This window comes from Dendropsophus ebraccatus, chromosome 11, assembly GCF_027789765.1.
Source record: "Dendropsophus ebraccatus isolate aDenEbr1 chromosome 11, aDenEbr1.pat, whole genome shotgun sequence".
NCBI lineage: Eukaryota > Metazoa > Chordata > Amphibia > Anura > Hylidae > Dendropsophus > Dendropsophus ebraccatus.
In genome coordinates, this window is record NC_091464.1 from 63,356,426 (window position 1) to 63,383,445 (window position 27,020).

The 27,020-nt window shown below is 44.9% G+C and overlaps 1 protein-coding gene across 3 annotated transcripts; it reads left to right on the plus strand.

The window, feature by feature from the left end:
• Nucleotides 1-2,265: 2,265 nt before the first annotated feature.
• Nucleotides 2,266-26,755, plus strand: GART (phosphoribosylglycinamide formyltransferase, phosphoribosylglycinamide synthetase, phosphoribosylaminoimidazole synthetase). Of its 3 annotated transcripts, none has more exons than XM_069946307.1 (22): nucleotides 2,266-2,336; nucleotides 3,765-3,915; nucleotides 5,271-5,366; nucleotides 5,512-5,686; nucleotides 5,770-5,881; nucleotides 7,078-7,146; nucleotides 7,636-7,761; nucleotides 8,465-8,552; nucleotides 8,633-8,718; nucleotides 9,074-9,242; nucleotides 9,543-9,774; nucleotides 13,613-13,707; nucleotides 13,810-13,919; nucleotides 14,108-14,306; nucleotides 14,546-14,797; nucleotides 14,930-15,082; nucleotides 16,032-16,235; nucleotides 23,017-23,166; nucleotides 23,395-23,525; nucleotides 24,423-24,564; nucleotides 24,700-24,815; nucleotides 25,205-26,755. In XM_069946307.1, the coding sequence occupies exons 2-22, from the start codon at nucleotides 3,771-3,773 to the stop codon at nucleotides 25,415-25,417; spliced, it is 3,063 nt and encodes a 1,020-aa protein (XP_069802408.1). In that variant the 5' UTR covers nucleotides 2,266-2,336; nucleotides 3,765-3,770; the 3' UTR covers nucleotides 25,418-26,755. The 3 variants fall into 3 exon arrangements, with proteins under 3 accessions (XP_069802408.1, XP_069802407.1, XP_069802409.1); XM_069946306.1 differs by lacking the exon at nucleotides 2,266-2,336 and adding an exon at nucleotides 2,475-2,614; XM_069946308.1 differs by lacking the exon at nucleotides 2,266-2,336 and adding an exon at nucleotides 2,475-2,610.
• Nucleotides 26,756-27,020: the final 265 nt, after the last annotated feature.

Consider the following 27,020-nt stretch of genomic DNA (forward strand, 5'->3'; position numbering starts at 1 on the left):
GTGTCCCCCCCTGCACTTACTACTGCATCAAGGCTTCACTTCCTGGATAAGATGGTGATGTCACGACCCGACTCCCAGAGCTGTGCGGGCTGTGGCTGCTGGAGAGGATGATGGCAGAGGGATGCTCAGTGTCCCTCCAGTGCCCTGTGTCCTTCAGTGTCCCCCTGCCATCATCCTCTCCAGCAACCACAGCCCGCACAGCTCTGGGAGTCGGGTCGTGACATCCCCATGTTATCCAGGAAGTGAAGCCTTGATGCAGTAGTAAGTGCAGGGAAAAAAGCACTTTATAAGCATTTCCCGTAATAAGTGTATATTGGGGATTTAAATAACTTTTGGGGGGCAATACAATACTTTTAATAAGAATTTTCGCTGGACTTCTCCTTTAAGGAAGATGATAAAAGGCGAGGTAGTGAGCACTTTAGTAAGTAAAGCTGCAGTTTGGGCAAAAGGGCTGAGACATGATGGCAGTTCCATAAGTGTTTGTTTTTGTGGTGTGCATAAACTCTTCATGTATGTAAATGTACAGCTTCATCACTGAGGTCTGCTGAGGATGCGGTCTGAAAGGAAACACGTTGGTTTAATAGTATAATTAGATTTTGCCTTAAAGAACAAAAGTAGTTATAATCCAAAAGGAAAGATACATGATATGCTCTTGGATTTGTACCCCTTGTCCTAAAGGCTGTGACAAGAAATACTATTCAGCAGTCGTCAATTGAGAAGACAAGACTCAAAAAGCTTTGTTCAGTTTCCATTAAAGGGGAACTCTGGTGGAAATATTTTTCTTTCAAATCAACTGGTTTCAGAAAGTTATATTAGAGAGTTAGATTTGTAATTTACTTCTTTTTTTTTTAAATGGTCTTCCATTACTTATAAGCTGCTGTATGTCCTGCAGGAATTGGTGTATTCTTCTCAATCTGACATGGTGCTTACTGCTGTCCAGAGCAGAAGATGTTTTCTATGGGGATTTACTACTGCCCTTGACCTTTCCGGACATGGACAGAGGTGGCAGCAGAGAGCACTGTCAGACTGAGAAAAAAAAAAACCACAGCTTCCTGCAGGACATACAAGACATTACAAATCTATATACATTTCTCAAACCAGTTAAAAGGAATGTACCATCAGGCCCAGGCTGAAGCATTGGAGGTGGGCTGACCCACCCCCAGTGGGATGAAACCCCAGCCCCTCTATGATGTGGCTCTTTCCTCTTCGTTCTCAGGCAGCACACATATAGACCATCTGTGCTGCCTTCGGACTCTAGGAACGGAAAATTACAGGTAAGACAAATTTTATCTACTAATTCTAATGGAGCTGTGTCATAGAGGGTTGGGGGGTTTTTCCCACTGGGGGTGGATCGGCCCGCCTCCAGTCCATTGGCCCGGTCCTGATGGTACATTCCCTTTAATTTGAAAGAAAGAGATTTTCACCAGAGTTACCCTTCAAGGGTGTGTGCACACTATGGAGTTCCGTGGCGTGCATCTCAGCCTGTGCCATAGACACTATTCTATGCATGGGCGGATTCCGCATTCCGCCGAAAGAAGTGACATGTTAATTCTTTCGGCGGAATCCGCCCGTGCATGGAATAGTGTCTATGGCACAGGCGGAGATGCGCGCCGCCGCGTGCGGGTACGAGTGACGGAATCGGCCGTGGGTTATACTCTGTAATTCCGCAGTGTGCACGCACCCTAATGGAAGCTGAACAAAGCTTTTTGAGTTTTGTCTTAATTGACGGTTGCTGAATAGTGTTTCTTGTACACCTTTAAGACAGAGGACATTAATACATTTCAGGCTTAAATGGCCCTTACAAGATATACTCCACTATGATTCTATGTAGCTATAGAGTAAATAAGTTATACAGATCCGTCATCTAAGTCATGGATGTATTCAATCCCCCGATGCACAGTTTTACTATGTCCCACATGCCATAAAATAAAAACTATTAACATCTAATCTAGTCCCTGGCACTAATCTATATGAAATCTATAGTCCCTATAGGCATGTTTAAAAGACTTGCATATGATAAATCCATTAAATATCTAAAGGATCTGGAGTAGAAAACATGTATTCATGTTTTTAGGGCAGCCCAAACCCCCGTGTGAACCTTTCTTCATAACCAGGTATACCATTAAAGTATATGGAGGACAGCAAAGATTCCCCCCTTGTAAAGAACTAGACAACATTTGTCCAACTTTTCAAAACTTTTTATCTGGTCAATGAAGTCTTCCGACCAGCAGGTGGCGCTGGACACTCACATCTCCGTGCAGCGCGCTGTAGTTTGTGCTGCTTCCCAGAGGCGCTTGTGCAGAACACGTGGGTCGTCCCTGCTCTAACACTTTCCGGTGAGTATAGCGCTGCTGGACTTAGTATAATGCACGGATATAGGGCATTGCACTGACAGCTCAGACCCGGGGAGCAGCGGCGGATTGCCGGCACGTCTATAGTGGATCACGACGGAGAAGTCCAGTGGTAGAGACTGCTATATACATTTGGCCACTAGGGGGCAGTGTGGTAGAGGAGCTGTAGCGTTATATCCAGTGTGTAAGCTGCCGGTGCAGTCACATAGAGATCATACACGTGGGCTGCTGTATATACCAGGCTGCTGCATACAGAGCTGTAGGTAAGGCTACATCTCTATGTGATGTATAATCTGTGCTTATATAACTGACCTCTGATTGCTCTCTGGCTCTTCTTATGGTTGCGCTTCTGCTGCATAAGGCTTATGTCACAGTTCACATTATGTTGCAGTTTTACAGTGAATAGATTGGGTTTTGTACAGTCTCTATTTTGCAATGGACTTTCTTGGGGATTGTTTGTGACAATAAACATTTGCAAAAAATCCTGCAAAAACCAGAATATTACAGCGTGTGACTGCCGCATCATATGTCAGGCAAAATTGCAGGTTTCTGACCAGTCTTGGGGGTGAAGGGCTGTGTATAAACACTTGTATGAATGAATATTGTCACTCTTATATAGTATGTGTTGGGCCATGGGACCCTTTGGCAGGATTGGAATACTTCATGCATTTTAGTGGTACCTCGGTTTAAGAGTAACTTGGATTAAGAGCGTTTTTCAAAATTGTGACTTTGTTTAAGAGCATTGCTTTGGTTTAAGAGCTCCCTGTACTGGGTGGGAGGGTGAGTAGGGGAGGGCCATGGTCTGCATAGCGGGGTCTACAGCCCTGTACTCTGTCTGACCCAAGAAGTCTCCCTCACCTTCCAAATCATAGCAGATCCACTTCAAGCTGGGGCTTGCATCAGGGGACAGGACTGGGGAGGTAATCTCTCCATAGCTGTAACCCCTCTCTCCCCTGACAGAGAGTGCTGCTATACTGTGCTCGCATCTGCCCTGCTCATTTCTTCATGCTCTCTGCAGTCCATCCGCCCTTGTGTTTCCCATCCTCTCCATTACTGTACAGTAACTTATAATATCACATATTCTGCTGTTTCTAAATGTTTGTTTCATCTGTTTTACATGCTATTCAGAATAACAAATTATTTTTGGGGTGTGGAACCAATTGTTTGTATTTCTATGACTTCTTATGGGAAAATTTGCTTTGGTTTAAGAGTGGATTTGGATTACAAGCACGTACCCGGAACGAGTTATGCTCGTAATCCATTTCTTATCTGCCCATATTAATACACATTTCCACATCATGCCCTCAATACTCACTTTTACGTTATGAAGTAAATTTACTTCAGCCGTGAACCCATCTCCTGGATCATTCTGTTCCTCTGCATTAACTACCTGCATATTGTTTTATACTATAGACAGAGATGGCAGAGACGGTTCTTGTGATCGGTAGTGGAGCCAGAGAACATGCTTTAGCCTGGAAGCTGGCACAGTCTGCCCACGTCAGGCAAGTTCTGGTGGCCCCGGGAAATGCAGGCACAGCCAACAACGGGAAGATCTCAAACACTGGTAAGCTTGGTGTCATGTGAGAATATCTCCTAGTGTTATTCTGTGCTCTGGAGGTGCTTAATTCATCTTCAAGGCCAGGGCCACTCAGGGACTTATTATAGTTAATACAGACCCATCCAGCTGATACACTGCCCTATACTGACCCATGACAGTCAGACTTCCTATGCTCTATTAGATTACCTCCTTGTGTGCCGATCACATGCATCATCATCTGATAGTTATAACTTCCTGCAATCCGTCATGCAAAATAAGTCTAAATTTGTGGAGGATAGCCAGTCATCATGTGGCTGCTGCAGAACATCCGTCCATGAGAAACATTACAATATTTCAAAGGTCCTTGGAGTTTTTATTTCCCCACATAGGAAGCCATTTGGCTGTCAAGGCATGATGGGAATTGTAGTTTTGCAACACTGGAGGGGCACAGGTTGGAGACCCATGTCATAATACCTATACAGGTAATATCAAGCATGAATGTGTTAGTCATGTGTTAAAGTAATATAATAATATAGACCTATATGTCTCCATGGCAACAGACTACAAAGAAATCTATTTAATCTGTAGTCATACTTCCATCTGTCACTTACTTTTTCAGAGCATGCCAGATGTATGTTAATAACAAGTAGGGCTAGACAGAAGAAAGCAGCATTGCTTTAGGATCAGACTACACTGGGTTTGTTTGTGGTCTGTTACCCTGGAGACACACAGCACTGCTTAGGAGCTCTATATACAGTGTTCAATTTAGATGCATTGGAACAATAAAAAATAAACAATGCGGTCAGATCTTGTCACCCCTTTACCATTGCTACGGAATCTGTTGGCGCTATTTAAATAAAAACTATTATTATTAGTAGAAGTATTTACTGCAGACAGTAAATATTCAGTCTTTTCTATAGTTAGACGCCTTGAAAATCTGAATAGTTTTGCTTGTAGGCCGGATTCTTCCTTATGTCCTAGGGATGATATCTCTCTGGATACATCCTGTAAGCTGGCAAAGCTTTATCTTTTGTTGTTCTTGTTTGTTCATCCTTAGACACAATATACTTAGTTTCCTTCATTCTTCAAGGACTTTTAGTGTAAACCAACCCTGTGATAGCACCTCAGGGATCGGATTGACCCCTTAAGGGTTAGCGAGTGTGTGGGGGACAAAATATATATGTGTGTGTGTATGTATATATATATATATATATATATATATATATATATATATATATATATATAATATTTATTTTTTTTTTATTTTTTTTTTTATTAACTGTCACAAAACCACCATGTGTACTTACATGGATAAAAGGTAAAAGAAAAGACTATAAAATAATAAAGAAAAAGTAGTGAAATAATCATCTCTTCTCTTGCAGATGTCTCTTCCAATGATCACAACCAGCTTATCACATATTGCAAAAGCAACAACATATCCCTGGTGGTGGTGGGCCCAGAAGCCCCTCTGGCTGCAGGTAATGGCGCGGTCTATTCTTCTTCTATACATCATAAGGAGATGGAGATCTTAGGAAATCAGACGTTAGAATGGTGTCCAAAGTTTCGCTATTCTATTCCTTTTCCTTACAAATGTTTTTCATGAGCGTGCTCCTCTTCTTCCAGGTCTTATTGATGATTTGACGGTGGCCGGGGTGAGATGTTTTGGGCCCACTGCTAAGGCCGCACAGCTGGAGGCCAGCAAGAGTTTTTCTAAGGATTTTATGATCCGACATGGAATCCCTACTGCCAAGTACAAATCCTTTACCGACCCTAAGGAAGCGTGCCACTTCATAAATAGGTAGCTCAGTTGTGAGATGATTGTGTTTCCAGGCATTGGTCAGTAGTGATCTCACAATGTATTTCCCCTGTTTGCCTCCTTAGTGCTGAGTTCCCTGCCCTGGTAGTGAAAGCGAGCGGCTTGGCTGCTGGGAAGGGAGTGGTCGTAGCCGGCAGCAAGGAGGAGGCCTGTAAAGCGGTGAATGAGATCATGCAGGTTTGTTATTGTCCTCTTTTTCAGATTTAGTTCCATACATCGGACCTGTCATGTAAAATCTTTGTTGAAGACTTACTGTGCATTTAAACTGTAGCCATCATTTTTAAAAACTTCTGACATGTCATAGCGTCTGGCGGCTACTGAGAACCCCGTCGATCAATAGAACAAAGGGGTGGCGCTCTGCCCCCTCATTTCTGCTTTAGGGAGCTGAATTTTGTAGACTGCTCCTATTAGGGATGTGAAAGGGGTTGATCCGTTGGGGTCTGGGTGTTAGGAATCTGGCTGTGATCACTGGAAGGAGCCAGAAAAAGCGTGAGCTAAGTTTTTTCCCAGTTGTCTGCCATGTGACCAACATGAACTCTCACTATAAGGGTCCTATTACTCAGCCCGGTCATAAACTGTAAACAGTTGCCCATTTGCTGGATTAGACTTGTTGATCGGGACTACTGAGCAATTACACAGGCCGACTATCGGGCAGCAAGGGCTGTATGTATATCGTCAGTGATGTCCCTGATGCCCATGTCTTTACTGTGTATTAGCACTGGGACCCCTATCAATCACTAGAACAGAGATCTGGATCAGGGGGTGCATGTGATCATACATTTATTACAGTCAATGCCCAGCTATCTCATTTAGTCCTATAGACATGGATGAGTGGCTGAGTGCATGTGACCGCTTTCACATTCAATCTGTTTAGGGTCCTATTTCACAGGCCGATGGGGGCCCGATCAATAATCAATAATCTGCTAGATCAGCGCTCGTTTACTGGGCCTATTCCACGGCCCGATAATCGTTTAGTGAGGGCTGCAGGGACATTGTTACCAATGTCCTTGCAGCCCTTGTTTAAACACCATACATTACCTACACATGTTGCAGGTCTTCTGTGCTCCTTCTTCCTCCCGATCCCGAGCGCAGCAGCTTCGGTGTGGCCTGTCTGAGCTGACAGACCGCTCAGCTGATCGTTGTCTCTATTCCACTGAGCGATAATCGGCCGAATCGGGACGATTATCGCTCCGTGGAATAGGCCCCTTAGGCTGGAAAACATGGATTCAACCTATAGCCCTAGGCTGTAGAGTTTTCAGCCACCAGTAATCAAATGCAGAGAATTCAGGTTTGGACAAATTATCTCTAATTATAACTTTATTGGACGCTCACCATCTCCCCAATAATTTCAGTTTTTTTCCCCTTTATTCCAGGATAAGGCATTTGGAGAAGCTGGAGATACGGTTGTGGTTGAGGAGCTGCTGGAAGGAGAGGAAGTGTCTGTACGTATTACACTGTGACACCCATCAATGTAGAATATCCTATAGCATAGTACCAGGCTTATTTTGCACATTTAGACCCTAAGGGGACATTCTCACACTCTGTGCCTGGTCCATGAATAGGGACGATGTGTTACAGAACTCCCAGAATCCAGCTGTGTCCGTACAGTAGCGCAAAGATTTTGAATAACGCGAGTGGCGGGAAGATAATGAATAATGATGCTAGGAGTTCTAAATTCCAGTCTGTGCGGATCATGCACAGAATGTGTTGATGCCCTCTTACACTTGTACATTTTTGTGTCCGATCATCTGGCACCCATCAGGATAGGTGCTTTACTCTATATATAGTTGCAGATTCAACAATCTGTACTATTCATTCTGTAGCCTATTCTCCTGGGAAAAGCTTTATATCTTGTATCTGCTATAATAGCAGGTCACTGCACTGCTCCCCCTGCATCCTCCATGATCTTGTTGGTTTTGTATCTCCTGCAGTGCTTGTGCTTCACGGATGGACTCACCGTTGCCCCAATGCCCCCGGCCCAGGACCATAAGAGACTAATGGATGGAGACCAAGGCCCCAACACAGGCGGAATGGGAGCTTACTGTCCTGCCCCTCAGGTAAAGCCTAAAGCAGGGCCAAGTGTCACATACACTCCTCTTTCTATAGGACGACTAAGAATTTGGTGAATGTTTTTTTTACAGTCGGGGTGTAGGGGGCATCTGTGTCAATCCTGTTGCTTTACAGCTGTTGCAAAATTTTGCAACTCAGAATTGATCAGAATGGAGTTTTTCTAGTGTAGGCAGATACAACTACTGTGTATGCAAATTGTGCACAGAGATGCATCAAAAGCTTGGATCAGTCAGGATCTGGGTGTTCATAATGCCACAGACTGCTAGGAGAAGCATTCGGCTAAGTGCTTCTCTTCCTGGCTCAATGTATGTTTTATACGATGGACTGTATAGTAAGTCTTATGCAGGGATGAGAGAAGCACTTGGTGTGCACTTCTTCTCCTGCCTCATTTGAGCAAGGGTGTGAAACACTTGACCTGTCTCTATGGCTGTGACACTTCAAGGTAAAGCTGCTCCCACCAAGTCTTCAATGGTAAAATTGCTTAACATTGTCGGGGGTGACCACCCTGCTTGCAGAGTTGTTGTACACCATCTCTATATAGAAATTCTATATGAACATCTCATTTGCCTGTCTGTGAAATTCAGAGTGTTTCTTTAAGAGTCTGCGTTGTCCTCATCTGCCATATTGGCTGAATTTTCTGTATTTAGACATTTTATAACTTCCTTTATTTCATCTTATTTGACACGTCAGATCTCTAAGGATTTACTCGGTCAGATCCGGGATACTGTACTGCAAAGAACTGTTAATGGGATCAGGGAAGAGGGCGCCCCCTATGTGGGTGAGTACTTATAGTGACTTATCATGTAAGCTGTTTTACTCTTGCTGCTGATTGTTACTGATACTGTGGTGTGTTTTTAGGTGTTCTATACGCCGGACTAATGCTGACAAAGGACGGCCCAAAGGTGCTTGAGTTTAACTGCAGATTTGGAGACCCGGAATGTCAGGTGAGGCTTGCAGACAATATTGACAGCCATTGTGTTATAGCTTAAAGGGGTACTTCGGAGGAAAAAAAAATCTTTAACTGGTGTCAGAAAGTTATACAGATTAGTAAATTCCTTCTATTTATAAATCTCCAATCTTCCAATACTTATCAGCTGCGGTATGTCCTGCAGGAAGTGGTGTATTCTCTTAAGTGTGACACAGAGCTCTCTGCTGCCACCTCTCTCCACGTCAGGAACTGTCCAGAGCAGTAGCAAATTCCTATAGAAAACCTCGCTCTGGACAGGTCCTGATACAGACAGAGCTGGGGCAAATCCGATAACCCCCGATATTTCATTTTCTTTTTAACTTTTATTTAAGGTAATTCTGCCGCTGCTTCAGAGCGACCTGTACGAAGTTATTCAGGCCACTATTGATGGTCGTCTGGCGGGTTCCATGCCGGTCTGGTTAGAAGATCATGCTGCTGTCACTGTGGTCATGGCCAGTGGGGGCTATCCTGGTAGTTACAGCAAAGGCTTGGAAATCACAGGTAACAACAGTTATCATTAGCTTTATTTCTTCTGATTATTAATCCAGTCTGAAATACTGCTACTTACTGACTTCTGGCTGTGTCAGTACAAGTAATGTACTGAGTGACCCCCACCAGCAGAATAGTGAGTTCAGCTCTGGAGTATAATACAGGATGTAACCCAGGATCAGTACAGGATAAGTAATGTAATAAATGTACACCAGTGACCTCACCAGCAGAATAGTGAGTGCAGCTCTGGAGTATAAAATGGTATATACCTCAGGATCAATACAGAATAAATAACACTTGTTCTTATTCCAGGGCTTTCAAAGGCCAAGGATCTTGGTCTCGAGGTGTTCCATGCTGGTACAGCACTGAAGGATGGGAAGGTGGTCACCAGTGGGGGCCGTGTACTCACTGTGACTTCTGTCAGGAAGGATTTACTGTCTGCTCTGGAAGAGGCCAACAAGGGAGTCTCTGTCATAGACTTTTCTGGAGCTGTGTACAGAAAGGACATTGGTTTCCGTGCTATTGCTTATCTGAAGCAACACAGGTGTGTACAGGAGGATCCCTAGGGACTGTATCTGGGTGACTTATTATCCACCATTTTTGTGTAGGTTTTGATCTGTAATTTGCATTTGGACACAATAAACACTACGATTCTTACCATCTACTTTCTGTGAATATTCATACTTACTATCTTCACACCACTGCTACCAGTACAGTGTTTTTTTTTTTCTTCAGAAAAACTGGGAAGTACAGTTACCATCCGGGTGAAATGCATTATTGTATTCCGAGGTTTATCCTCTGAATCATCTGCTCCAGCAGTTTTAGACCTCATCATTGAAATATCTGTCTTTATAGAGTAGCATTTATGAACTATCTGTACAGGGTAACTAGTAGAGATGAGCACAACTCCCAGGACTCCCTTGGGCTGCATCCAACTTCTTCAGCCACTGGTATTCAAATGCTGAACGATCCGACTCGAGCATGCTTTAGTTACACTCACCTCTAGCTCCATACTTTGAACCTGTAAGCAATCTCTGCACAGCTGCATGTTGCTATACACTTCAGTGTCAACTTAGCTGTAGTAACACAGTTCCACCACTATACAGTGAATGGAGCTTGACTCCAGCACTGTGTGAGGAGAGGCCATCAATCATTTCAGTCTGGGAAACCCCTTTTTAAGGAGTTTTCCAGCGTTTTGAATGAATGATTTATCCTCGCTATTGGTTTTCAGTATTAGATTAGAGGTGGTCTGACCCCTGGCACCCCGATTAGCTAATTGAAGTGAATAGGACAACACTACAGTACCTAATGGAAACATATGAAATGTCACGATTACAGTTAGGGTGGTATTACACGGGCCGATGGGGGCCCGATAATACCTGTAAACGAGCAGCGATCTGCTAGATCGTCACTCGTTTACTGGACCTATTACACGGCCCAATAATAGTTAAACAAGGGCTGCAGGGACATCATTACCGATGTCCTTGCAGCCCTTGCTTAACTATATACAATACCTATCCACGTTCCAGGGCTGCTGCTGCGGTCGTCTTCTCCACGGGTCCCACGCGCTCTAGCTTCAGAGTGGCCTGTCAGCTAACAGGCCGCTCAGCCAATCACAGGCTGGGACCACCGCGGCCTGTGATTGGCCGGGCGGCCTGTCAGCTGACAGGCCACTCTGAAGCTAGAGCGCGCAGGACCTGGGGAGAAGAAGACCGCAGCAGCAGCCCTGGAACGTGGATAGGTAATGTATATAGTCAGTCGCCAGCCGCGCACAGCTATTACAAGTAGCGATGCGCGGTCGGCGCCCGACGAAAATAGGTTCAAACCTATATCAACGATCAGCCGATGATCGTTGTCATCGGCTGATCGTTGTATTTAATACATGGAGCAATAATCGGCCGAATTGGGCCGATTATCCTTCCGTGTAATAGAACCCTTACACTTTAAGATTCTGCCCTGGTCCAGATCTTGATTTATGGCTGTTCGGCCTTTTAATTCTCTTAAAGGGTAACACTAGTGATCTTTCTAGTTGTATCTCCAATTAGACAGTGTGGTTGTTTTAGGTAATCGGGACATTTGATTGGCTGACAGGTGCCTTGGCTGTCAGATCTCTGATTGCCACCATAGCAATGCAAATTCTACTGTAGCACCAGAAGGCCTTCTAGTAGCCTCTGCGCTTGCTATGTTAACTCTTCTAACACAGTCTGCCTGGTGAAAAGATGATTATGCAGCTCAGATAAGGGTGTTTACTGGCCCAAATATCCTGATGGCCTGTTCACAGGAAAGCAGATACATGGCACCTACTCCAATTAGCTGTTCTGCACTGCACTACACAATAAACTGGGCCGGAAGCAGTTTGTCTCCGTGCGCTGTGTAGTGGTGATCTGTAACTTCAGCTCAGCCGCTGTCCAAGTCCGGAGCTGAACTGCAGTTACACATCGCCACCGCAACACAATAAACTGAGACAAACTACGTTCACTGTGTTCTGTGGGCGCTAAGTGTTGGCCGATCAGTGATTGATAGGGAGTCCTAGAAAAAATTAATGCATCCATAGGGTGTTTTTCTGGCAGCCCTAGGGTTGCATTCAACTTCCAGCCACCAGGAGTCAAATGCCGAGAGTTCAGGTTTGGACGAGTACGAACATTCACTTGTCATTACTCAATTAAATGTTATTGAGCTGTAAAAGCAAAAAAAATATTGATTCTAAATTTAGCCTAGTGTAAATAAAAAAAAAAAAAAAAAATCTTTAAAAAGCCATTCCTAATAAAAATTTAAAGAGGAAATGTCAGCAGGTTAGACAAATATAACCTGCTGATAGTTCCCTATTGCACATGTGGCGCTGAGGATGAGGGTATGTCTCATATATCATTAGATGGGGCGGGCCAGCTGGGAGCTGATCAGTGCTCTGGGGGTGGGGCAGTGCTCCAAATGGCCTGAAGGGACACAGGACTACATTAACAACAGTGTGTGAACAGCGCCAAGGATAAAGCTAAGAGGCATACCTTCATCCTTAGCGCTCTGTGTGCCATTGGAAGATATCAGCAGGTTAGGAATCTATTCCACGGGCCGAGCAGGGCCTGATCAACGATGTAAATGAGCGCCAATATGCTAGATCGGCACTCGTTTATTGGGCCTATTCCATGACCCAACAATCGTTAGCAAGGGCTGCAGGGACATCGTTACCGATGTCCTTGCAGCCCTTGTTTTATACATTACCTGTCCAGGGGCAGGTCTTCTCCTTCTCCTGGTCCCATGTGGCAGCATCAGCTTCGGAGCGGCCTGACAGAACGGCGGTACCGCGGCGGTACCGGCCAGTGATTGGCTAAGCGCTTTGTCAGTTCAGACAGGCTGCTCTGAAGCTGATGCTGCAGCCTGGACAGGTAATGTGTGATGTTTGTGAAATCGTCGCCCCTATTTCACGTAGCGATGCGCGGGTGGCGACCGATGATTTTAGGTTTGAACCTAAATGAATGGTCAGCCAATAACACGATCATCGGCTGATCGTTCTCTCTATTCCACGGAGCAATAAACGTCCAAATCAGGCTGATTCGGCCTGGAACAGGCCCCTTAGATTTGTCTAACGTGCTGATAGTTCCCCTATTCAATTCACCTGCCATTTACCATTTTGAAAATAAATTTCCTGCAATATTAGGTTTTGGAGGCAATATCTGGACTATTCTTGAAGTTATTGATCCTACATGTGAAAATAATACCAGATGCCTGATTTGCATTTATTCAATGCCTCATTTGGTGAAGAAATACAAGTTTATGGCTTTTAGAAACCAAGGAGTTTACAGTCTTGCATAATATGTAGAGAAAAAACAAAACTTAGTGGTGGAAGAGGAGTTTCAATAGATTCCTGGCAGGATACAGCCATGTTATATAGGGGAGAAAAATACCGATGTCACAGACACACATGCCTACTATTCAAGGAATTCTTATACATAGATAAGGCTTCTATGTGGGATGGCAGTCATATGGTGACGTTTATGTGCACCTTGATGAATTACAGCCTATTGATGATGTCCAGTTTGTTAGGTCAGGAGGCACCATACAAAGTCCTGATACCCGATCATGGTAGTGCATTGATTGTCTGTCATCACCATGCCACCATGCTGCTTCCTTGTTTCTGTTACTGGGCAATGATCATATGTAGAGGAGAGGAATCTACAGCAAACTTATGAATTTGTTGCATTGATCATCACTTCCCCCTTCTGCTCAGACCTCCTTAATCAAACACCATTATAATGATCGTCCGTCCATGTTAGTCCCAAATAAACAAAATGGTTTTAGAATTTAGTTCTATATAATTATGCAGCGTACAATATATGCCGCCATATACTTATCATCACCATATTGTACATTTGCCCTTTGTATTCCAGACATCTGACTTACAAGGACAGTGGAGTGGATATTGAGGCTGGAAATAGCCTCGTGCGGAAAATCAAGCCTTTTGCGTCAGCCACAGCTAGACCAGGTAGAGATATGTTACCTATAGGCATGAAAGTTTTGCATGTGTGCTATATGTATGACTGGGTTGTGTTCTACATTGAGGTGACTAATTCTATTCTCTTATTAGGATGTAATGCAGAGCTTGGAGGTTTCGCCGGCCTGTTCGACCTTAAAGCTGCAGGATTTATAGATCCCATACTGGTATCTGGTACTGATGGTGTTGGAACAAAGCTGAAGGTAAATTGGGAACTTTAGAAGAACATGACTTTTGTAAAGTTTCTTAGCACTAGCACGGAGATTAGGCCCTAGGAAGCATGTCGCCATCTATTATCTCAGGATGCACAATAACTCCCAGCATGCACTAACAGGATTATATGTAACTTGTTGATCTGTACAGTTTTCAGATTTCACTATTCTATCCATAGATTGCTCAGACTTGTAAGAAGCATGACACCATTGGTCAGGATCTGGTGGCTATGTGCGTAAATGACATCCTGGCACAGGGAGCAGAGCCTCTGTTTTTCTTGGACTACTTTGGCTGCGGAGCCTTGGATGTGTCGGTGGCTGAATCAGTGGTCTCTGGTATTGCCAAAGCCTGTCAGATGGCTGGATGTGCCCTTCTAGGTATAACACTTCTCTTATAAACTGCCATTATAAAGGAGGACGCTGTTTATAAGGGGACTCCTACATTGCCCATAGTCCCTATGCTAGCCCATGTGACTCTGATTGGTATACTATTATTATTTGTATTACAGTAGATTTATAATATCAGCCTGATCAGTTAATCCATGTTGTGGCTAAATCCTTGATGGCTCAGAAGATTTCACTTCTTTATCACTACTATATATTATCTTTATTCTCAGGCGGTGAAACAGCGGAGATGCCAGGAATGTACGCCCCCGGGGATTATGACCTGGCCGGTTTTGCTGTAGGTGCAGTAGAGCGAGGTTGCATGCTGCCACATCTGGAGAGAATTTCAGCAGGTGACTTGGTTATCGGCGTCTCTTCCTCTGGAGTTCACAGCAATGGCTTCAGCTTGGTCCGGAAGATTCTTGAAAAGTCTTCTCTGGAGCTGTCGTCCCCTGCGCCGGCTGGATGTGGGAGCGGGACGATCGGTGAGAACTTTTCAAGTGGCTCTTACTAGCCCATGTCGTCTTAATACCTGTCTAGTGTGTCCCTCTGCTTTGTGATCCTACAAGGGATCAGGTTTCTTGTAATTACTTACTGTGGTTTTGCTTTTATTACAGGAGAAGTTTTATTGACCCCTACCAAGATCTACAGCAAGACCCTCCTGCCTATCCTGACGTCAGGCCATGTGAAGGCCTACGCTCACATCACTGGGGGTGGTCTGCTGGAGAATATTCCCAGGGTCCTGCCCACAACGCTGGGTGTCGCTTTAGGTAAGATTTTCTGTGTGTGTATTTGGTGCAGAACAACGATCCCACAATTCTGAGATGCACAGTCCTTAAATGGATCAGCTCCGATCCAGACACTTGCCCTTAGAAGGGAGGGGGAAGAGGACAGCAGCATCTTATGAAATAATACAGTTGTCACATTATTATGACAAACTGCTAATATCCAGATTAACTGCTTATGTGCTGTACAGAAAGCCGCTAGATGCGTTGGGAATGATTCTATAAGGTCCTGGTACATGTCACAGGTAGTCAGAGCCGTGCTGACTGCAGAGCATCTCACAGCTGCTGGAAGGGACACAGGGGAGGATCCATAGATCAAGGTGGTCCCACAGTTGCTCAGTTAGGATTAAGTCTGGATATTTAGGTGACCGGTCGTGGTCATACTCTTCCAGCCAGTTGGAGATTTCTAGCTGTGTGACATGTTACATTGTGTTGCTGTATCCCATCCGCCCCAGCATATATGGGTGTACGTGATTAATGGATTCCTATCCAGATTGGCTGACAGCTCCACCACATGGATGAGTGGCCCATAGAACATTCCCCAGACCATAACACTGCCCCCATCAGCCGGTGTTCAGGAATGAAGTGGCCACTCTTCTGCTCCAGAGCCCCATATGCAGTATGGTCACTGATCTGTTGTGTTAGTCACACATCTGGTAGCCCCCCGATTGACTTAGGTGGTGAGCGGCTTTACTGTAAGCAAACCGCTCACCACACGTGGCTTCCATCATGACCTACACATTGCAGATATTGGAGTGCTCATAATAATGTGACTGTGTATGTAGTTGGTATACATGTGAAATTAGATACAGTGATTGTCTGAGGACCTTTAGACCATAGACCTAAGAAACTATTGTTATCACCTCTACTTATAATAAATTATTGTGAAAGACTCAGCAAGTGGTCAAACTTATCCACAATTCCTATTTCTTAGATGCCCTTTGCTGGAAGATCCCAGGAATATTCTCTTGGCTGCAGAAGGAGGGCGGCCTGTCCGAGGAGGAGATGAGCCGCACGTTTAACTGCGGTATTGGAGCTGTACTTGTCGTAGAGAAGACATTTGCAGAAGATGTCTTGAAGGAAATCCAGGCTGTAGAAGATGCATGGCTCATTGGAGAAGTTACCCAATGCATGACAGGTTGGATTATATGTAGAGATGAGCAAATTTACAGTACAAACAAAGCAAATCGCTTTGTTAGCTCTGCAATCTGCTTATCAGCCTACTGCTTCAGTCCATGCTGCTCCGCGCTGCTCCACCCTGGGTGCCTGGAAGAGCTAGATCCAGTCCTGGCAAACTTCTCCCAGGACTGAATCTAGCTTTTCCAGGCAGCCAGGGCAGAGCGGCAAGGAAACAATTCACTTTTTCGTACTCTGGCGTACTCTAGCCACCATGTCCTAATGAACTGTCAGTGTCCCCTCATGTATTATGCCACTGCCTCCACCTCATGTACTGTACTACTGTCTCCCTCATGTACTTTACCACTGCCTCCATCTCATGTACTGTACCACTCCCTCCCCCTCATTTACTGTACCTTTGCCTCCATCTCATTTACTGTACCACTGCTCATGTATGGGGGCGAGCCAATTGCTCTGCCCATTACATAGATCAGAAATTCAGACATGTTTGTATTCAGTGGACTACGTCGATGACCTTATTTTTTCAAAAAACCTGGCTGGTTGTAAGAATAGAGAAACCCTACTCGCTTAAAAAAGTAATAATTAAAAAAAAAAGCGTAGGTTTCCCTCCCATTTTTATAAACAGCCAGGTTAAAAAAATAAAACGGCAGCAGCCTAGTAGTACACTACAAGGGTAGGAAGGGACATTTTTTTGGGCTCTCCCCAGCCTAAGAATACCAGTCTGCTACCAACCAGTCCAGGTGCACCAATTTTGAAGCTGTGGGACTACTGGTACCTGGCTCCTCCCGGTACCCCTGGGTGCTGGGGTAGTAATGGGGGGGGGGGGAGGTCAGACAGCTTCCACTACTAAACATATAAAGTAAAGAAAACAATCCTTTGGATACTGATATCTGAAAAACAAAAACAGACTCACAAAAAAGGCAGGAGTACAACACCCATCATTGTGACAGGTGTTCTGCTCCTTACAGTATGCAGCATCTTTACAGATAGGTCTGACAACCAAGGGGTTAAATGAGAATGTAGACCATTAATCAACAGATTGCCAACTGCGCTGATTGCGGGGTGTCACCCTTTCTTAGATCCGCCGCTCCATTCCTGAGTTATGGACTTCTGTACTTGCTAATGGATCAGATCTGACCATCAGCTTACAAAGAAGGCTGTACATTATAGTTTTTCTTGCAGCCCAGCGAAGCAGGGGTTAAGGCTAGGTTAAGCCCAGGCTGCAGGGTCATTATTAACCTCTTCCCTCTTGGGCATATTTTCCTTTTTGTGTTTTCGTTTTTTTTCCCTCCTCGGGTTTAAAGGGCCATAGCACTTGCATTTTTTCCCCTACAGACCCACAACGATTTGTAACTTGCATAACTTTTATATTATTTCATAGCTTATAAAAAATCCAAACCTTTCAAACAAACGAAATGTTCCTTAAAGTGTCACTGTCGTGAATTTTTTTTTTGCAGAAATCAATAGTCCAGGCGATTTTAAGAAACTTTGTAATTGGGTTTATTATCCGAAAAATGCATTTTTATCATTAAAAAGCAGTTTGAAGCTCTCCCTCCTGTCTTCATTGTTCTCCTATGGAGAGAGCTAAAGAAAAGACCAAAACAGGACAACAAAGAGTTAATCTACAAATCCCTCACGGGATATCTCTACTGACCATCACCACTGACCTGTCTGAGCTCGGATTACAGCTGTCACCCAGCTCCGTGCCTGTAATCCTCTGTTATCTGCTTTCTGCTGCCGGCTAACTCCCTCCTTCCTCCTCCCCCCTCCCCTCTCCCTAGAACAGACTGGGGACGTCTCCTGCAACAAGTCACAATTTTCAGATTTTTCAGAGTGGATGAAAAAGAGGAAAGAGGGGGGGACCTGGGAAAAGGCTTTTTACATGCAGATAATGGCAGATTTGGCTAATAAACCCAATTACAAAGTTTCTTAAAATCGCCTGGACTATTGATTTCTGCAAAAAAAAAAAATACGACAGTGACTCTTTAAAATCGCTCCATTCCCAGGCTTATAGCGCTTTTATCCTTTGGTCTATGGGGCTGTGTGAGGTGTTTTTTTTTTTGTGCCATGATGTGTTCTTTCTATCGGTACCTTGATTGCGCACATGCGACTTTTTGATCGCTTTTCATCACAATTTTTCTGAATTTGATGCGACCAAAAATGAGCACTTGGAATTTTTTTGTACTTACGCCGTTTACCGTGCAAGATCAGGAACGTGATAATTTAATATTTCGGGCAATTTCACACTCGGCAATATCAAATATGTATGTTTGTTTATTTATAAAATTGGAAAAGGGGGGTGATTTAAACTTATATTCGGGGAGGGGATTTTTTATTAATAAAAACTCCCTAACGGTAATTAGAAGCCCACTGGGGACTTCTATATACACAGCACTGATCTCCCATTAAGATCAATGCTGTGTATATAATAATCTGATGGATCGGTGCTCTATTATAATGGTCTGCAGCAGACCAAATACATTGATTGCCGAGCCGGGATCAGCGTAATTCCGACGCAGAAATTGGGATGCCATTGCATTACTGTAAAGTAAAAATCTGGTGATAGGTTCTCATAAGCTTTCTAATGGTAAAAGGCTCTTTGTTGCCCAAAGCAACCAATTACAGCTCAGCGTTCATATTTCCAGAGCAATGTGAGAAATGAAAGCTGAGCTGTGATTGGTTACTATCTGGAAACAAGGACACTGTGTGATAAATCTACCGAGATTTTGTCTGGTGGTCAGCAGAAAAAAGAGGCAGAGTATACTCATACAGCCAGTAGGAGAGAGATGAGTTGGAGGAGGAGAGTGACCAGCAGGGGGAGCTCCTGTGTGCCCTCCACATTCCACCTCACCGCACACAATAATGGTGTTACTGTGGAGCGGCCATCTTATGGCAGGCAGAGCTGACAGGTACAGTTTAAGGCTCCGTTCACAAAGAGTAAAACTGGCGGAATCTCGCCAGCCTCCGTGTCATAATGGCAGTCCATAGACTGCCATTACGACAGGGAGGCTGGCGGAATTCCACCAGTTTTACTCCGAGTGAACTGAGCCTAAGAGAGGTGGTGTATGGTGTTTATAGTGTCCCACACTCACATTTTTACACATGTGCACCCTTGGGACACCTTACTCCAATGTATTTGTGCTTCAAACCAACATATAAAATGCTGGTGTATAATAAATTTCCCCCATGTCTATTTCCTTATAACAAGAAGTACACATTTGTTGCCAAAAAAAAAACTTTATTTAGCTTTTTAAATCATTCGCTGTCGGCGATAGGGATGCCCCTCGGAGCGTGGTGTGGTGGTGGCGGAGAAGCCACGGAGCAGCTCCTGGGAGATGATGGCGATGCATTTACTTAGCTCCTCAGTGCTGGTGAAGCTCCTCAGTGCTGGTGAAGCTCCTCAGTGCTGGTGAAGCATCGCAGTATCAGTCTGGTGGTGTTTACACAGCTGATCAGCATCCTGCAGGTCGTGTTTATCCAGCTTAAGGTCTCACTGGCAGTTATGAGCCAGACCCACCTGTTGCAGAGGTTGGTCACCCACGTGAGAAGCTGGATAGTTATGGCAATCCAGACTAGCTTCTCACTGACTCTGCTCATCAAATTTAGCACCGGTGGTGGTGATCCAGCTGGTAACAGTTGTCCAGATGTGCAGGGAGCTGGTGAGGGTGGTGGTCCAGATGATCCAAGTCGCTGATGATGGAGATCCAGGACATATCATCGTTGGTGGTGGTGGTGATCCAACTCAGCTGCTGAAGAGTGGCAGTGATCCAGATGAGCAGGTGGCTGTCAGTGAAAATCCAGCTCAGCAGGCGGCTGGTGGTGGACACCCAACTGAGAACATCACTGATAGCGGTAATCCAGCTGAGCAGGGCAAAGAAGGCGCTTTCCATGCTGTGTAGATTGCTGTTGATGGACATCAGGCTGATCGGGTCTCCGGTGTTCACGTTCCAGCTGATGGTGTTTGGACCCTGTAGGTTGCTGATGCTGGAGCTGGGACTCTACAAATTTCTGGTGGTAAAATTGGGACACTGCAGGTTGGTGATGGTAGAGTTCCACCTGGGCAGCTCTCTGTTCGTAGCATTTGGCGTCTGCAGGTCCCTAGTGACATTGTCCCAGCTGAGTGGGTCGCTGATGGAATTGCCCCAGCTCAGTGGGTTGATGAAGGGTTCAATCAAGATGAGCGGGTGTCTGGTGGAGAGACAGCCCACCATAATTGGACCCACATAGCACAGGAGGTTGCCAAAAATGGCAAGACCCGTCAATCCTCTCCTCTCTATCCATGGACTGAGGAAAATCAGAAACACTAGAAATAAACTGGCAGAACGCACATGTAGGGACTCACTAGCGATCACACTGTCTGTATACTAAGAACAGAGTTTGGGGCTCTGCACCTTCTTTTCTAGGGCCCTGGGATGACATCACCAATTATGTCACTTACTTGATGTCACTGCTTGTCGTGTTCTGATGTGATGTCATGAGCATGCCCTGACACGTTGCCAGGCGACAGTGCAGACACTTTGCCACAATCCCCCTTGCCTGCAAGTGAAGTGAAAACCAACTGCCAGTACTAATGAGGCAGATCATGTGACTGTGATTGACCTGAGCATGTGCGACACAAGAAAGAGCTTGGTGGGCTGTTACCAAGGGTAACGGGTTATGAAACTAAGCAGCACATAGGGGAAATCCGCTGCAGATCCTGCTCTAATGAAAGCCTATGGGGTCACATACCCGCAGCGGAATATTCATTCCGCTGCAAATATGTGACCCAGCCCCTTTAACCCCCGGCCGCCCACAGCCCCGGCCCGAAGCATACATTACCTGCTCAGCGCTGCGGCTGTGTGAAACTCCTGGCTCCCCATCAGCCAATCAGTGCACTGGAAGCACTGATTGGCTCATGAGGACCGACGGGAGCCTCACACAGTCGTGGCGCCAAGCAGGTAATGTATTCTTCGGGCCAGGGCTGCGGGCGGCCGGGGGTTAAAGGGGCCGGGTCACATCTGCAGCGGAATGAATATTCTGCTGCGGGTATGTGACCCCATAGGCTTTCATTAGAGCAGGATCTGCTGCGCATTTTACGCTGCGAGTTTGCGAGAATCCAGTACGTGTTGAAGGCACCCTAAATGAGTGGAGAGTGATCTTTAATGCTAATGGGTGACAGTGAGCACACTCAATTTGTATAATAGGTCAGGATGGGTTAGTTAGCTGTGTAAGGGCTTGTATTTTTTTTAAAGGAGTATACCCATCGGCGGAAGGAAGCGGTGATCCCGCAACTGCTATAAAACTGTTGAGCTGTTGCTTTTTTTTTTTTTTTGTGTGTGTTTGCAATTTCATATGCATATACATGTAGCGATGCACGGTCGGTTCCCGATGATTTTAGGTCCGGGCCTAAAGGAACGATCAGCCGATGATCGTTTCATTGGCAGATTGTTGTCTCTATTACATGGAACGTTATTTGGCCAAATCGAGCCAATTATCGCTCTATGTAATAGAGCCCTTGGGCCTCCATGGCTGTCATGATTCTAATCATATTACACCCTGACAATAGAGTGTGAAAACAAAAGGATGCTGCAATACAGAAGCCTTTCGATACTCTGAACAAAAGCTTCAGAACACTTCCCAAACGTAGTCAGAAAAGTAAAGGTGTATGGAGGTGCAAAGCATTTTTTTATTTTTTTTATTTTACAAAAGCAAAAGACCATGACAAAAAAAAGCTTTATAAATTTGGTATAGCTGTAACTGTGCTGCTTTCAGATAGTGCACCTGTAATGTCACCCATTCCAGGTAAACGTAATGACTCCCAGCTGAACTTCATTCCCTTCTCATATAGGGGAGTGAGTTTGGTTATGCCAGCACTGCATGGCATGTATGACAGTGGTTCTGTGACTGGAGAACTATTCCCTTTTGGCAGCATTTAGAGATATGGTTTACAGTAGCCAAAAGGCTGTAGGCAGGGGCAGCTAATGGCTCATGGGCCCTGGTGCAAGAAGTTAACTTGGACACCCCCCTACACGCAGTGTCACACGACTCCAAAACCCCAACCAACACGCAGAAATGTGATAATTTAGAAATGGTGGCACAGGCAGGGCTGCTTCTAGCTTTTTTGTTGCCTGACACAAAAACTTAAACTCCCTGTACCTCTAACATACAGTCATACAGTTACCAAATAATAGCAGTAAACCAGGAACAAATGCTCTCACAATACATAAACCAAGGAATGACATGGTGCACCAACCCCCTTCCCAGTACACAGGGAAAAAATATAGTCACTATAAATATACCATCAGCCCAGGGGGCAGTTGCTAGGAAGAAGCAGTGTGTGTATTATGGCTTAGAGCAGTGTTGCCCTATCTTTTCCACCCCGGGGCACCCCTTTCCAATGTTCGACAAAATACAAAAAACATCACTCAGTCACCTTCCTTTTCCCATACAGTAGTAATTTCACTGTTTGGTGTTATGTGCAGTAAAGTGAGTAGGTATGTTGGTTGCAGGATCCCCTGCTGTGCCCCCATATAGTATATAGTAGTAATGTCCCCTGCCCTGCTGTGCACTATATTCTATTAATGCCCCCTGCTGTGCCCCCATATAGTAATAATGCCTCCTGCTGTTTCCCCATATAATAATAATGTCTCCTGCTGTGTCCCATATAGTAATAATGTCCCCTGCTGTGTCCCCATTTAGTAATAATGCCCCCTGCTGTGCCCCCATATAGTAATAATGTCCCCTGCTGTGTCCCCATATAGTAATGATAATTGCCTCCATAGTAACACATTGCCTTCCTGCAGGCTCTGAAAGTGTGGAAATTAAGAACCTGACCGCTGCTCTGAACAGGAAAGAAACACAACCAAAAAAATACTTGTCTGCATCAGTCTGTGATGGCGAACGCCCAGCTGTAGACGGGAAAGTGAGAGTCGGGGTTCTCATATCTGGGACAGGTAAATTAATCTGAATTTGAAAATAATGTTTTGTTATAGGCATAAAAGATAGCTAAACTGTTAGCCAGCAAGCTTGTCATCAGATACACTTTTTCCAGTATCAGCTTGCAAAACTATGGATAAAAGCTCTGGAGTGTTGTACAGGATTAGTAATGTATGTACACAGTGACCCCACCAGCAGCATAGTTAGTGTAATATTTTTGCTATGTATTCTTCTCCCTTTCTAAGGTACAAATCTTGATGCATTAATAAAGAGCACCAAGTCTCCGGGCAGTGCTGCTTACATTGCCCTGGTAATCTCCAACAAAGCTGGAGTGGGAGGCCTGCAGAAGGCTGAAGCTGCTGGGATTCCAACAAAGGTGAGTCTATTGTGTTCTTTACACTGCCTGCACAATTCTACCAGCAGGAAAGCAGCTGTGACACTCCTGCTGTAACACCCAACCTTAACAATGATGGCATATACTGGTTTTACACCCCACAACCCAGTTGTAGAGACATCCTTTGGCTCTCCAGATTTAGTAATGCATTTGAGTACAGTACAGTCTCCCTGGGGATGTATTCCACCATATTTGGTGGGCACATCACATGACACGATGTATACTTTATGTGCACCTAACTGGTCATACTCTGTGTGTGTGTGTGTATATATATATATATCTATCTATCTATATATCTATATATATATATATATATATATATATATATATATATATATATATATATATATATATATATATATATATATATTATATATATCGTTAGCAACATCTTTGCAGCCTTTGCCTTCAGTGTAAAATAACAAAGTACTTACGTTACTTACGTACATACTTACATACCACGTTCCCAGGGGTCCTTGGGCCTTCCCTGGTCTCTGCAGCTCTGCCTTCTGGTCCGGTCTCTGCACTGACAGCGGCCTGTTGGTGCAGAGACTGGACCAGAAGGGAACAAAGGGCAGAGCTGCAGAAACCAGGAAAGGCCCAAGGATATCCGGGAATGTGGTATGGTAAGTAAATACTTTATTATTTTATACTACAATCGTAGGCCGTGCATCGCTATTACACATAGCGATACGTGCCCAACGATTTTAGGTCTTGACCTAAAGAAACGTCTGATCGTCCTCTCTATTAGACGGAGTAATAATTGGCTGAATCAGCCTAATTCGGTCAATTATCCCTGCGAGTAATAGGGCCCGAAGTCCAAATGCGAACCAGTTGTACAACTATCTTGGACAGTCATGTTACCCTTTCCCATTGCAGGTGATTGACCACAGACAGCACAGCAGCCGGGAGGAGTTTGATAACACTGTCGACAAGGTCCTTGAGGAGTTCTCCATAGAGTTTGTCTGTCTGGCCGGTTTTATGAGAATTTTATCCAGTCCCTTTGTCAGGAAGTGGAATGGTGAGTGGGCACATATGTATTTGCAACCGTTGCCTAACATAATTCAATATCTTGGTATAATAAGTCCATTTCATCAAAGTTATCATCTTACTCTTAGCTGCCAGATCAATGACTCCCCTCTGCTTTTCTTGGCAGGAAAGATCCTCAATGTCCATCCATCCCTTCTACCATCATTTAAAGGGGCGCATGCACATAAGCTGGTGTTGGAAGCTGGAGTGAGAGTCACTGGTTGTACTGTGCATTTTGTGGCTGTAAGTATATTGAAAATTTTACTTTGGGTAGTTTTTATTGGAAATTGGTTAATTGGCCCCACATTTTCCTGAAAAGAAGGCGCTTTGTCCTGAATCTATACTTGCTTTGAATCTGCCAATACAGTTGCTTTGGTAATGTAACTCTTGTAGTGTTTCTTGGCACAGGTTTCTGGTAAAGGTTGTCATTACCTGGATTCAGTCCACTGTCCTGATCTGTCCATTTTGCAAAACTACAATTTCCATCATGCGTGAACAGCCAAAGCTTTGGCCGTCCAAGCTTGATGAGAATTGTAGTTTTACAACAGCTGGAGGGCCAAAGTTTCCCCATCTCTGCTGTATAAGAACAGCTTTGGAAATCATGTTTTTTATTGCTCATGTGTTTTCTGTAGGAAGAGGTTGATGCCGGAGCCATCGTCTATCAGGAAGCTGTACCTGTTGAGTTTGGTGATACAGTGGACACCTTATCTGAAAGGGTCAAGAAGGCCGAACACCGAGCCTTCCCTGCAGCCTTGCAGCTTGTGGCGAGTGGAGCTGCAAAACTAGGAGAAGATGGCAAGATCTGCTGGAGAAAGAGCACACTGGACAGTAACCAGTCAGCATAATACACACATAACATGCTGGCTATTGCAGCCATGCCTATAGGTAGCATACTGAATTGTGTAATATAACATCCTCTGGGAACCCCACTGATCATGAGAACAGAGGTCCCGAGCGACCCTGCCGCTTCATTCAAACTCTAAGCGTAACACAGAAGGCTGAGCTCTGTACACACCTCAGTACTGTAGACTATGAATAAAGCAGTAGTGCGCTCAATGTAAACAGAAACCCCCATTACTATGGTCAGTGGGCGGCCTGATATTTGGACCAAAAATGTGCAAATGCTCCGAAAACGTTTAATTTAAGGAGTATTAAGGTTAAAATAATCTTTTCGATGTCATTCATCTATAGATGTTATTAGTGAAATCTGATTCAGCACTACCATAATAGATAGAGCACAACTTGAGCATGCCCGAGTCTGATAGCTCAGCATCTGAATACCGGTGGTGGAAGAAGTTGGATGCAGCCCTAGGGAGTCCTGGAAAATGTGGAAACAGCAATAGGCCATAGGCTGAATCCATTTATTCTAGGACTCTCTAGCTCTGCGTCCAACAACTTTAGCCACCGGTATTTGAATGCTGAACGATCGGACACGAGCATGCTCACGTTGTGCCCACCTCTAGTCATTTTCAGTCCGTGAACCTTTGCTTAGATAATTATGATTCGCAAAGTTCTGTGCAGCATTAAAGGACTCTAACCGATCATTACATTGGGCAGTGAAGTGCTTCTCTTGGCTCTATCTATCCAATCTAAACACCTTGACCCTGAATGATCAGGACCTTTGACTTTTTTATATAGGATAGGGATCCGCCATGAAGGATGGAGAGCCAAAGTCTTGGCTTTAGCATGATGGGAATTGTAGTTTTGCTCTATACCAGGAATGGGGAACCTTCGACCCCCCCCCCCCCCCCCCCCAGCTGCTGCAAAACTACAATTCCCATCATGCCTGGACAGCCAAAGCTTTAGCAACAGCTGAAGGGCCAAGGTTCCTCATCCCTGCTCTAGACAATGTCAAGTTTTTAAGTGACAGGGACAGTTTTCACCTTGGAGACAACATCCCCCCCCCTGCATTCCAGCTTTCACTATATATAAACATACACACACGCCGTATTTTCCGGCATATAAGTCCACTTTTTAACCCAAAAAATAAGGGTTAAAGTCGGGGTTCGTCTTATACGCCGGGTATGGTCACCCCATACAGCGTGGGGGTTAAAAAATGGCCCCATCCCCACCGTATGGGGCGATCACTATTAAAAAGAACACACACATTTAACTCACCTAGGGCCCGTTCCCTGCCTCCGTGCACCTCCCGTACAGTTACCGGCACAGGCAGTGTGACGTACACTACCTGCGCCAGAGACTGAGATCTCTGAACCTCTCCTGGGCAGCAGAGTGTCTCATCAGAGAGGCTCTGAGACGCTCGGCTGCCGGGAGAGCTTCGGGAGAATGAGAGAGGCGCCAGAAGTTCCCGAAGCTCTCCCGGGAGCCAAGCATCTCCGAGCCTCTCCGATGAGACACTCTGCTGCCCGGGAGAGGTTCATCGATCTCCGGCGCAGGTAGTGTACATCACACTGCCTGCGCCGGAAACGGTACGGGGGGCGTGTGGAG